At 36.6% G+C, this 14,204-nt stretch overlaps 2 protein-coding genes across 2 annotated transcripts in view; one reads left to right on the top strand and one right to left on the bottom strand.

The window, feature by feature from the left end:
* Window positions 1-7,495, bottom strand: part of LOC115410794 (arf-GAP with dual PH domain-containing protein 1) — a 78,802-nt gene extending 71,307 nt beyond the window's left edge. The window contains exon 1 of the mRNA XM_030122585.1: window positions 7,405-7,495. Coding sequence (XP_029978445.1) covers window positions 7,405-7,495 — 91 coding nt within the window. The remainder of the gene's footprint in view (window positions 1-7,404) is intronic.
* A 2,080-nt stretch (window positions 7,496-9,575) lies between these two features.
* cox19 (cytochrome c oxidase assembly factor COX19) lies at window positions 9,576-14,152 on the top strand. The gene is made up of 3 exons (XM_030121644.1): window positions 9,576-9,763; window positions 10,538-10,649; window positions 13,812-14,152. The coding sequence occupies exons 1-3, from the start codon at window positions 9,682-9,684 to the stop codon at window positions 13,903-13,905; spliced, it is 288 nt and encodes a 95-aa protein (XP_029977504.1). The 5' UTR covers window positions 9,576-9,681; the 3' UTR covers window positions 13,906-14,152.
* Window positions 14,153-14,204: the final 52 nt, after the last annotated feature.

Here is a 14,204-nt window from a genome sequence, read left to right as displayed (position 1 = left end):
TTTCCAGAGGATTTAACTAAAATGTACAGAACTACCAAAACAAACATTGCCTGTAATGAAGGAACTCAAAGTTTTTTGCAGCCACTGTTGGAAAAAGTGGATATTCAGCAGGTTGTAAGAGACAGGGATCTCAGTTCCAAAACGCAGCCTATTCAAATGCAACTTATCATTTATTAATCAAAACATCGGTTCAAGCCAGTGCAGAGGTTTACCGGTGTTTCCGCCTGTGATCTATCACTGTCTCATTTTCTTTTTCTGTCTGCCAGTCCAGCTCCAGTTCCAGTGTCCACCATTACAACAAAATTAATCCAAGAAATCCCTTTCTTTAGGAAAAAGGACAGATCTTACTCCTCACTCATTCAGCTTACTTCTCACTGCCAACCTCTGCTGGTCGGTGTGGTGTTGTCATAGTGACATAAGTCTGCCGTAAATCAGTCCAGTGTTGTCCGACCCGACCAGGGAAGCTGAGAAACAGCATTTGGAAATAACCTATTTTGGTGCTGATAATCTCATTTTAAATTGCGTACTATGATCAGGCATATATCTAAAAATCGGACCAATGGCCCTGTAGCTTAGCGGCCAAATTCAAAGCTTTGGGAAATGTATCCAGATGCCATTTATTCTCACCCAGTTCTGTGTATTTATTCTATTACAGAAATAGCCCATGTTTTGCTCATATTCCAATCAGATCTGTAAAAAATTCAAATTCCAACTTGATATCACTGAAACCGATTTATTGGATCAATCCACTTCCTATCTCTTATAATGGGAAAATTTTTCAAAGTCGCACCAAATCCAGAATCAGATCCGGATCGAAATAATTTCAAAACCTTGTGTTGACATCATCATACAGAAGCTGTAGACCAAGTCTGAAGTCAATCACAACTGGAGTTTCGGAGAAGAAGACGATTGAAATGTTTTCCCCATAAGAGCCCATGTTAAATTTTCCATAAGTTCCCGGATCCAGAAGAAGATCCTGATCAGCATGTGGACATTATGTTTGGGTCATCTCCCCATCAGGGCTGGACTGGAGACATTTACACTGGAGATCATTTAGATTTACTGAGTTATTGCATCCATCCACTTCCTATCTCTGATAATGGGGACATTTTTCAAAGTGGCACCAAATCCAGAATCAGATCCAGATCCAAATAATTTCACAAATTTTGTTGACGTCATCATAAAGAAGCTGTATACCAAGTTTAAAGTCAATCGGAATTGTAGTTTCGGAGAAGAAGACGATTGAAATTTTTGTAACGGACGACAGACAACGACAGACGACAGATGCCGCCACCGGACGCCGCATGACGACAATAGCTTACAGCCTGTCAGCCGGTAAGCTAAGAATGAGACTTTTTCAAGATCACATAGAAAGTCTGTACAGCACCTTTAACAGATCCGATACAGGTGTGTTGAGCCGCATTATGTAATAAATTCCCATTATGTAATAAAAGTTCAAAATGTAATAAAAATGCCACGTCATCTTGTAATAAAACCGCATTATGTAATAAACTGACGCATTTTGTAATAAACAACGTCAACGCGTTATATAGTAAATTTTTTCACATTATGTAGTACGTTACTACAATTTGAGAAATTTATTACGAAATGCTCTTGACACATTTTTATTTTTAAAAAAAAATGTAATAACATGGTTCATTACGTAATAACAATCCAAATTAATATAATTTCAGAGCAATTTAGAAGAAATTAGTCACAGGAGCTACAGGTAATGGAATCAGAACTTTAACCACACACTTTAAAGATTAATTTAGCACATGACATTTTCCTGAAAATAAAAATGTGTCAAGTGCATTTTGTAATAAATTTCTCAAATTGTAATAACTTACTACATAATGCGAAACAATTTACTACATAATGCATTGAGGTAGTTTATTACAAAATGCATCAGTTTATTACATAACGCGGCTTTATTATAAGATGACATGACATTCTTATTACATTTTGAACTTTTATTACAGAATGGGAATTTATTACAGAATGCGGCTCAACAAGGTTACACATGAGCAAAAAAATCCGATGTGGGTCACATTCGCCGGCAGTCTGAATGCAGCCTAAATGTCACTAATGTGTTTTGTTCAACAGACTCTCAGCACTTTGTAAGTTTAAACAGAAACGTATGAATCACTCCCCCTGCTGAGGTCTGAACCACACAACCTACAATTACCAGCCTCTCTGCCAGTTCCTCTACCCTCTTTATCGAACCAGATGCACTTTCTATGCTTTGCAAGAACAAAACACCTGTGTTCTGCTCACATCACCGAGGCTACATTTGACTGTGTGACGATTATGAATGTAAAACTGGTGTATTTCTCAGACAAGATGGAGGAACAACTACAGCATGGGAATATTTAGAGTCAGTGTTTCCTCCAGGTACTGTGGATATTTGTGGAACAGTTCTGAAAAGTACTCTCTGTGCAGTAATGTATCCCCAGGGCCAAAAAATGTTACATGGGTATTGACGTTTTCTGCCAAGTTTCCCCTTGAAAATGTAACTGTGGTTTTGTTTATGTATGGGCTTTTCCACACTGGCTATAGGCTGGAGTCATTTAATGTAAACGCTACATTAAAACGTCCAGATTACACCGACAGCCACGATGAGAGGCATTTCTGCAGTTATTTCTCCACCACATATCACGCTCTCGCTCCTCTTCAAGTGTCCCCTATTCACACTGAGCGATCTCATTCTGCGAGAACGCTGTTGGCTTCAAAGCTGCTCGGCTACAGCCAGTCCTCACAGGAGCCAGAACCAGGGCCAAGGAACAGGCGTCCTGGACCCGGCTCGGCTCCAATCACCGGGCATACGGCCCAAACTGGAGCCTCTGGGGCCATTCACTGGTTTACTGCCATTTCAGCAAGAAGAAAGGGGGAGGGGGGGGGTAAAAAGAGGGGAACAGAGGGATGAAAAGGGAGGGAGAGGATGGAGCAATGAAGGGAAGGCGGTGTATAAGATTCAGCTTCCTGCTCTGGAGGATGGATAAGTCCACTCAAACATCCAATACAGAACTGGACCATCAAATAGTTACTGGGACATTTTCCTTTAGACTTTGGGGTTTATTGTGTTTACGGCGTCGGCTACACTTGGATCACAGGTGTCAATCATGCGGCCCGGGGGCCAAATCCGGCCCACAGGATGAATGTGTGAAATGCAAAAATTACACTCAAGATATTAACAATCAACGGTGTCACTGTCATTTTAATTCAGGTTCCACATACAGACACATACAGACCAATTAGATTTCAAGTGGGTCAGAACCAGTAAAATGTTATCATAATAACCTATAAATAATGACAACCCCACATTTTCTCTTTGTTTTTTTGGTGTAAAAAACTAAAATTACATGAAAATGTTTACATTACCAAACTATACTTCTACAAAAAATTTAAATAATCTGAACAAATTGAAATGTCTTAAGAAAAGTAAATGCAATTGTACCAATATTCTGCCTGTTACTAAATGTTTTGTGTGATTGTAACGCACATGTGTAAACAATAAACTGATAAACTGAGGCAGAATATTGTTAAAACTGCACTTGTTTTTCTCAAGACAATTCAAGTTGTTCATGTTATTCAGATTTTTAAGGAAACTTTGTAGATGTAAACCTGATCAGAATAGAATTTTCCTTTTTTCACTGTTATTATTTTACTGGTCCGGCCCACTGGAGATCAAATTGGGCTGAATGTGGAACCTGAAAGAACATGAGTTTGACAGCCCTGACTTACATAGTAGTCGATGTTCCATTGGACATATGCACAAAATTTTACTAATATTTACTAATTGTCAAAAAAACTGAAGTGCGTAATGCTGGTTTTTACATTAAATCACAAATGCGATGATTAGTTTATTTATTATGGTGAGATCCAGTTTCAAGGTTACTTTATTTATTCACTTATTTATTTATTTAGATGTGACGAGAAGTCATTCCATAAACATTGTGACGAACATAAACATCTGTTGTTTTGAATCTAGAATGTTCGTTACCCCTCTATCCCGCACTAAATTAAAAAATGATTGGGTTTCCTCGTGTGTCCACACATACCGCACCTTGATTCTTTTAAAACTCTTCTCCGCTTGTTTTAACATCCATTAACATCCACTACTTAACATGTACAAAACTGTTTTATCCAAGTAACAGGTCACTATAAATTATGTTTCAGCCATTTTACATTTTGCTACAACAACAAAATCACTTGAACACAACACACTGGTAATCTCAAATTCAAAGTGCAAAGCATCATCTGGCCGACAGCACCTGAAGGCAGCATTAGAGCTCAGATTGTGGTTCTTCTAGAATTAATGCATCAAAATTCTGATTTACAGGTGTGTTTTTGTCACAGTGTTTATGTCATTTCGTCGTGTTTCTTTTTTTTTTTTGTGTGTGTGTGTGTGACACCTTCGTCTTTTTGCACCATCCTTGTAATTTTTGTCTTGTGTTGCACTTTCGTGTCTGTTTTAATTTTTGTTTCAGCTTGTTTTGCCTTTTACAACACTTTCAGGTTGGTACGTCTGATGTTTTCCTCTTTTATATCATTTCAGTGTTGATTTACTGTGTTCGTGTGAGTCTAATTTCATTTTTATTCTAACATTTGTGTTTTATCTTTTGTGTTCTTTTGGTCCAGTTTCTTCATCTACATGGTTTCGTCTTGTTTTAGTGTCAGACATATTTGTCCGGTTTCATTGTTCTCAATGATTTCCTCTTGTTGCATCTTTTGTATTTTTGTTGTTTTATCTTTTAATTTGTTTTCATCTATCAAACCATTTTTATTTTTTTATTTTTTTTTATCATGCTATCATATTGGTTTTGTTTCACCTTTTGTTGCTTTTGTCATTTTCTATTTTATGGGGTTTGTTTCATCTTTTTGTCTTGATCCATATTTTCTTGTTTCCATTTCATTTTGTCTTTTATGGCATTTTCATCATTTTTCACCGTTTACGATGTCTCCGTCCTTTAAATAATTTTGGTCTGGTTTTTGTCTTAAACAGTTTCATGTTCAATAACTTTTCATCTTCTTTTGTTGTTTGTAATGTTTTCAATGTTGTTACATCTTTTCCATTGTTTTGCTCGTATAGTCTCACAAATGCTTTTATCTTGTTCTTTCTTCTGTTGTTTTCATTTTGATTTGTCTTTCATTTCAGTTTCATCTTGTTTTTCTTTTACAACATTTTCACCTTTTTTTCCCTTTTATTGTTTTCATTTTGTTCAGTATTAGACATTTCTGTTTTTAGTCTTTTACAGTGTTTACATCTTGTTGCATCTTCAATAACAATTTGTCATTTGTTTTTCTTCATCTCCATCTTTTTGTATATTTCACATCATTTTTTATCTTATTTCAATTTTCACACTCCTGTCTTGCTGCATCTTTTATGTCATGTTCATCTTGTTATGTCTTTAACTTTGAGGAATAATTGGAGAGCACAAATAATAATAATAATAATAATAATAATAATAATAATAATAATAATAATAATAATAATAATAATAATAAAAATAATAATTTGACATCTTCAACTTTCACACAGCCTTTAACCCTTAAAGACCCAAACATCCACTGTTGTCCAAAATAATTTACAAATGTAAAATATTTAATACCTGATGATCCACTAATCCTATCAAGACGTGTAAATAATGGGTGTAAAATACAGTTAGTCATCTTTTCATGGTCATCAGATATGACCCATTTGGATGTTCAGAAGCTCTGTAGTTACCATGGAAACCCCATCATCTTCTACAACATTGATTCATCAGTAAAACCCATGGAGTTGGATGAATGAGAGTGGATGGACACACTGGGTTTATGTTCAGTTAATGATAAATTTGCAAAAAAAAAAAAAAGTCAATTTTTCTTAATTTTTCTCTGTTTCTGATATAATGACCTTTGAATTCACTGACATTTTATGAATATCTACATGATAAGTAAATTAGATAGAGAAAAATACCTGATGTTCACTGAAGAAAGGCAAAATAAACTGGATAATATTACAATAAACAATAGATAAATCACTTAAGAAAGGGTAAATATGGAGAAAAATTTGTTTGTGAACTGCCAAAAAAGTCGCACTGGGTCTTTATGGGTTAAACTCAAATGCAGTTAGGACTTGATTTAAATCATGATACTTATTGAGCTTAGATGATATGAAAATCATGACTGTGAAAACATGTCCGTCTGTATAATCCTGCCCTACTGGTAAAACTCTTCTGTAAAGTGTGAAGCAGAAGCACACACACTTACACCCTAATAATTACTGCTGCTGACAGTGTACAACATGATGACACCAGACCACAACAGCAGAAAACACACACACATACACACACACACAGAGAGAGAGAGAGAGAGAGAGAGAGAGAGAGAGAGAGAGAGAGAGAGAGAGAGAGAGACAGTTCTACACTGTAAAAAATGACTGTAGAATTAACACCAGAAAGTTGTAAAATTGCAACATAAAAAAACTGTAAGTGACAATACGATGCAAAGTTGTTTATTTGAAAATATTTTTGTGTTAACGATTAAATCAAATATAGCTGTAGTTTTACAGGAAGAGTATGTGAACAAAACCAGATCTGTATGTAGAAATTATGTATTTCTATTGTTTTTAGAAAATAAAACTGTAAATTGAAAAACAATGCATTGCAAGACCATAATGTTGAAATAACAGCGTCTTTGCTTTTTTTTTTTTTTAATAGAAAAGTTATAAAGAAGTAAACATTTAACAATGTACCATTTTAAATGTGTAAATGAATGGGTTGGTAGATTTGGTAGAGCGGCTCATCCAATAACCTAAGGGTTGGTGGTTTGAATCCTGGCTCTGACTGTCCATATGTCCAAGTGTCCATGGAAGACACTGAACCCTAAACTGGTCCCAGTTGGACCTGGTGGATTTGGAAAGAGCTGTGGACACCATGAAGGAGGAGAAAATGAACTAAAGAAGTGCAGAACATTTACCATTTAAATCTACATGTTTAAAATGTTGAATGTACATGTTACTCCCTAAATATGTTTACAGTTGGATGTGTTTTTTACAGTATTGTTCTGGTAACCACAGCTGCCAGTTTTATTCTGTAAAAACAACAGTTTTTTTTTGTTTTTTTTTTACAGTGTAACCATATAAAAGGCATGTCTGTGGTTTGTCTGTTTCTTGTCTGTGCTTCATATACTGTTGTCAGGGAGTTTTTGCTTCAGTTCTTATTTGCCAGGCCTTTGTGGTCAGATGTGGACCACATTCCCCCCGCAGGTCCAGAAGTCATGACACTCCTGGACCTGCTGGGTTTGACACTCACATGCACACATCCAGCTCCTCCTGTGCAGGAGTGCAGCCGCATGGATGTGTTGGATCTACCATGAACCGGCTCATAACCCCCCCCCCCCCTTTTCCCGGTCTGTCTTTACCTGGATTGCCGCAGTCCGCGCATGTTTCGTTGTCGGGTCTGGCCAGTACGTCCTGCAGGAGCCGGTTGTTCCCCTCCGGTTCCAGCGCCATGGTGGTGGAGGTGACGGAGATGGAGGAAGAGGAGGAGGAGGAGGAGGAGGTGATGGGGGGTTTATCCGTCCAGCCTCACCGCGGTGGGAAGAAGCCCGCACACGAGCATCCGCTGCTGGAGCCCGAAGGACGGACAGACAGAGAGAGAGAGAGAGAGAGAGAGAGAGAGAGAGAGAGAGAGAGAGCGAGAGAGAGAGAGAGAGCGGTCACCTGTCACCTCTGAAACAACAGAGAGAGAGAGAGAGAGAGAGAGAGAGAGAGAGAGAGAGAGAGGAGGAGACGAGGAGAGGCAGACGGCGCGGAGACTGAGGGATCTGTGTGTGTGTGTGTGTGTGTGTGTGTGTGTGTGTGTGTGTGTGTGTGTGTGTGTGTGTGTGTGTGTGTGTGCTCTACTATTGAGACTCACTGACTGCATTAGAATTAAAGCCTGACTCTCCTCCTGACAGGCTGAGGGAAGGGAGACCTCCAGCGGTGGACACACTCTCCTACAGCTGCCGCTTATTTTTGGAATCGATTAATCCATCGATTATTTTCCTCAGTTCGATTAAACAATCGATTGAATTCTGTTATACAGATAAAATTATATTTATAAGAATATGTGTATAGAAATAACAACAATAATAAGTGAGTGTGTGTGTGTGTGTGTGTGAGTGAGTGAGACCATCATTTTGCATATTTACATCATTTTCATCTTGTTTTGATTTCCACACTTCCACATTTATTACCTCCACCAGGAGGTATTGTGATCGCTTTGCTTTGTGTGTCTACGTGTTTGTTTGTTTGTTTGTTTGTTTGTTTGTTTGTTTGTTAGCAGGATAACTCAAAAAGTTGTGGACGGATTTTCATGAAATTTTCAGGAAATGTTGATACTGGCACAAGGAAGAAATGATAAAATTTTGGTGGTGATTGGGGGGGGGGCAGATCTGTCTTGGTGGAGGTCTGCGCTCTCCGAGTGCTTTTCTTGTTTGAAGATGTTATTTGACTTGTTTATAGAGTAGAATAGAACAGAACACAATAGAATGGATCATTGCCACTGATATTGTACTTATTGTACTTCTTGTCACTGTTACAGGAGAAATAAAAATGTTTTTGGCTGCTCTGTTCTTATATTTCCAGAATAAAGTCATTATATGATGAGAATAAGGTCGTAGTTTAAAAAAAAAATCATTATTTAACAAAAATAAAGTCGTTATATTTAGGGATATCATTTTAACCCCAACTGGTCAAGGCAGACAGCCATCCTTCAGGAGTCTGGGTCTGCTCGAGGTTTCTGCTCGTTAAAGGGAAGTTTTTCCTCGCCACTGTCACCAATCACAAGTGTTTGCTCCTGAAGGATTCTGTTGGGTCTCTGTAAACTTAATTTGATTCTGATTTGAATTGATAAAGCACTTTGTGACTCTGTCTGTGAAAAGTGCTCTATAAATAAAATTTACTTTACTTACTTACTTTACTTATAGTATAATTAGAAAAAAGTCGTAGTTAAAAAAAAAAAAAAAAAAAAAAAAAAAAAAACGGGAGGGGGGTGGGGTAAGGCAGGCTAGGCTCAGTATTTAGCCGTGTGTAAACCCCAAATGAAAGTAGAACTTCACAAAATGTTCCAAGTTCTCCATTATTCGATGAATGGGTACAACTTTATTCATTATGTTACGACTTTAATCTTAAAATATTACGATTTTATTCTCGTTAAATAATGAGTTGTTTTTTTTTTTGGTTTTTTTTTTTTAAACTACGTATTTATTGTCATTATATAATGACTTTGTTCTTGAAATATTATGACTTTATTCTCGTAGTGACAAGCGTTTTTAGTTTCTTTTGTGGCCCTAATACACCATTGTTTCAACACATTTGGATCCAGCTTTTAAATGTATTAACAATATTGAACCAGATCAAGTAAACAGCGTGAATGAGTTTAAATTTTTCTCTTTTTTTTTTTTTCTACTAAATCATGTTGTATTTAATGTAATTCTCTACAGTATATCTGTATATTTACGTTCTAGGTAATCGATTGTGCCTGTATCGACCAAAGAGGACACAACAATCCAGGTTCCTTGTATCTATTATTAGTGTCTGCAACTCGAAGCATGACGTCATATTTACGCGACAGTACTGTGTTATGTTACTGTGGGCCTATTCAGGACATTTGACTTGGCGTCAGTAGATTAACCTCATTTTTAACAGAGGTAAACATGTCTACTGCAATGAATTTCGGGTCGAAGAGTTTTAAACCTCGGCCTCCAGATAAAGGGTCTTTTCCGTTGGATCATTTTGGTAAGCTAACACCACGGCTAACACGAACACATTTGTGCTTGTGAGAATTCAGGATGGTCAAAGTTAACAATAAATTGGTGTGAACTAAAGTATCACATTTTGTTAGGACTTTCCCAATTGAATATTGTGAATTTACTAAAGATATTTTAAAATTCTAATCCAATTAATCTCTTTAACTGGGCAGTTAGCGCTTTGTCAATGTATTATTAATATTTACTTGGAAACTGTTGACAAAGAATTATACCATTTCTAAATAACTTTTAGCATCCTACATAAACAGTTGTGTACTCCTGTTAGACACAAAGATACACTTTTCAAAATATTCACATAGCTTGGAAGGTACAGTCAAAAATAAAAACTATAATAATTTATTATTAGTACATGATCTAAGTACAAAACCCATCTTCAGGACATTCAGCATAATTAAAACCTAAAATCCATCAAGTAGTTTTAATCTTCATGTAACTGACAGAAGTACCAACAAAAGATATTTGATGTATACGTTAACTTCATCTGAATAAATACAAGGTGAGTTAATGCATTAACATAAATTAACCAGTGGTTGATCGCAGTGACTGTGGAACATTTTCTTAATGTTAAGATTGTACCAACATTGACACTAGAATCAAACAGATTTGTTCTTATTAAATGATACAGACAGGGGGAGTTCACATATCCAAAACAGAAGACACCATCCCAGAATTTGTTCATGGATCAAAAACATAAACACTATCAGTCAAATGTACACAGTGATCTGGTTTATTCTTATTTCAGGAGAATGTAAAGACTTCAAGGAGAAGTTTATGAAGTGCCTGAGTGAGAACAGCTTTGACAACTCCAAGTGCCGTCTGCAGTCCAAAGACTACCTGGAATGTCGCATGGACAAGTAAGAAACCGGCTTATAGCACAGCCCACTGAGCGTGACGGTGTTTACACAGACCACAGTGTACCTACAAATACCACCTGAACACCTGCTCAAACACACAACACCGCCTGGATCAAAATGAGAGGATCATGTTAAGCAGTGTTTTTCAACCTTGGGGTCGGGAGCTCACATCGGGTCACCTGGAATTCGAATGGGGTCCTCTGAAATTTCTAGTAATTGATCAAAAAAAAAAAAACAACAACAATAAAACACTTACTAATTAAAAATGTATGGTGAGTTGAGAGAGACAATCCCAATACATAAAAGACAAACTCTGAAGCTGAAACTGAAGCACTGTGGTACCTTTATATTTCAAATGTTCATTGTGGCTGGTTTCAGATGCTGCAGCTCTTTCATAATTCATAGTTTGAGTTATTGTTTTTTCAGTATTAATTTGCAGTCTTGTAAATACAAACTGGACTGACTGTACACACGAGGAAAATAAAATTCTACCTATGTACAGTAATCTACACCTGGCTTTTCTGCCTTCGTCCATAATAATATACATTACATAGACTAAATGTCATCTAAAATTAATGTTTATTAGCAACATAGTGTAGTAAACTATTACATGATCAAAAACAAATTAATTTTAGCCAAAAAAAAAAAAAAAAAGTCTCCATTTTGAATGTCTGGGATTGCCAGAAATGTGTGATGTTGAAATGGGGTCATGAGACAAAAAAGGTTGGGAACCACTGATCTAAATCCTTTTTTTGTTTTTCAACACTTAAATATTTGCAGATTATCGAACGTCGATGGCCAGTTTTTACCGCCAGAATATAAACATTTCATAGGTCCATGTTGTTCATTTAAACCCTTGTTTCCTCTGCAAATTTACTCCCCTCTGGACACCCCCATGGCAAAAATGTACATGCACAAAAAACTGCTATTAAATCATCACACTTTTTTTTTTCCCATTAATCTCAACTTCAAACTTGCTTAAAACTACCAAACATTCAATCCTTGTCTTGATTTTAACCCTTTAAGTGCCATTGTAATTACATCAGTTATGAATCCACTATTACAAAAACAATAAACATAATTTTCCATATAATTAATAGGTGTGAGACAGAACATTAGTGGTGATTAGAGTCTTGGATATGTCAAAGACTAGTAACTAAACTTGATTGCATTAGTATTTTTTATGAAGTCCCTGTGGACACCTTTGTGGCCAAAATTGCCCCGCTTGACTTGCATTAAAACCAGTATATAACTATGTATCCTCTATTGTCAACATTTCATTTTGAAGAAAAGTGGTGATATTTGATATTTTTGCTGTATCTCACCAGATTAAACTATTGTCTCATTGTAGGCTGGTACGTGAAGTTCTTGAATTTTTAATTTTTGAGTTGTATTATGGAGCCATATGACCACCGGGGGGCCCCAAGAGTGATTAGTATGTGTGTAATAATTTCAAATCATCATCAGATTCATTAAAGTCTGAAGTTGTTTAAAAGATTTATGATGTACATGTATGATGATTTAATAGCAGTTTTTTTTGTGCATCTACATTATTGCCATGAAGGGAACCAGAGGGTGCATCTATAGTTTATCAAAGACGTGCAAGACATTGGATTTCAAAATTTTAACTCAAAAGAAAAGTTGTTGGAAAAATTTATGCCATAAGCTCAATGATCACCAAATCAAGAAAAGATAAGACTTTATTGATGCCACCATGGGGAAATTTTTCAGCTGAGAAAAATATAAATAAAGGCCAGAAGGCAGCATAAGGGTTAGTAAGAAAAAGCTGTGAAACAACTACTTCTCTTAGGTGAAAATACTTGGTGCATGTAAATATAGGTTTAGGTTTAATTCAGCTACACCTGCACACACTAGCATATGGCTGTGTTTTTTGCATCATGATCATGGATGCTGTCTGTCCATATGTGATTTCTGTCTGTGATTATGTGCTGATGTATTGTGTGTTTATATTGTATGTGCTGCTTTTGTATGTTTGGATTATACGTGCTGTCTCTGTATCAGTGGCGGCTGCTCGTCTTTCAGACGGGAAGCTCATTGTCAGCTTGCATAAAAAAAAAAAATTCTCAAGTTATTTAAACATAAATTCGTCCCTCCGTTCCTTTTTAAGAAAATGGTCAGTGACCTTATCGCACCAAGTAAACAAGAAAACGTTGAAATTATGTTAATTGAAACAAGTACAATGAGTGTGTTTTATTTACAGTGCAAGAAATGAACAAGTAATTTCGTAGTGATTTCTCTCTCAATTTCACAGCAGAATACGCAATGGTATTAAACTGAACTCTGTCAAGTGAAGATCTCAAAATAGCTGTCAGTCAAATGGGATTCAGCCTCTTGATCGATCCTCCAATCAGCATGTGGAAGCCTGGTGTCCAGCCCAGCCGAGCTCCACCCACAGCTCCATTCACCCCCAGAGACGCTGAGCATCCGGGGGCGGGACAACACGGTGGCATTCATCCAATTACCGTCCAGTTTTGAGGCAAAGAAAAAACCAGTTCCACTCAGTCCCATTGAAGTGCATGGACGCTGAGCGTCTACGGACAAATGCACTGAGCAGAGATCCAATGAGAAAACAGAGACACGGGAATGGAGGAGAAGTGAACGACATCCAGTCCACTGATTTGTTATAAAGCTGATTCTGAACGAACTCGTCTGTGAGATGAATGTGTTCGAACACATTTGTAGCCAATAAAATGTCAACACAACCGTACATATTTAACCATTTAATTTTCATAATTTTAGGGGAAGCTGAGCTTCCACTGCAGTCTGTGAGAAATCGCCACTGCTCTGTATGATTGTACTGATGCTTCACTGTTATTTTATCTGTTTTTTTCTCTATTGATTTATCTTTTCACTTAGCTGTCTTAACTCTTTTTAATTAAAGTGCTGTAATATATAGTTTTTTTTAGGGTGCCTATTATCATCAGTGCCAGGGACTACAGGATACTAGCCATGTTGGCAAAAGCTGCCCTTTTTACTGTTATTGATACAGTTAATTAATTGGGATTGTCCACGATATAATAAACTAACAAACTAAATTAATGCTTTGAGCACATAAACCACTGATAACTGCCCCTGTAATTGTCTAATTTTAACATCTCTTTTGGATACACTAACATTTTAATGAGTACTTTCTTTTTCCAGTCAACTCATGGCCAAAGAACCTCTGGAGAAACTGGGATTCAAAGACCTTGTTGACCCACCTCCCAGTCAAACCGATCAAAATACGAAATTGTAACCAGTTCCACCACGGATGCTTCTGGAAAATCCAAAGACGCTACAGTTCTGAATTGAATGTGTTCAGGATGATTACAACACAAAAGCAGACACAACTTTGTTTTCATTTAAATCAAAGACTGTTAATCTGATGAAGAGGAAACAGAGCATTTAGCTTGAGTCAGTTCATCAGTTCATCATGTATATAAAAGAAAAATGTATATAATATGAAGATGTTGTTTTGATGTGTCAATAAATGTTTTATCTAACTACGTGGGTGAAATGACTGAGTAAATGTATTGAGAAAAAACAGACAAATAC

The sequence above is a fragment of the Sphaeramia orbicularis genome, chromosome 19 (genome assembly GCF_902148855.1).
Source record: "Sphaeramia orbicularis chromosome 19, fSphaOr1.1, whole genome shotgun sequence".
In the NCBI taxonomy this organism is placed as follows: Eukaryota; Metazoa; Chordata; class Actinopteri; order Kurtiformes; family Apogonidae; genus Sphaeramia; species Sphaeramia orbicularis.
Note: the sequence above shows the minus strand (reverse complement) of the source record. Positions and strands in the feature narration are given on the sequence as shown.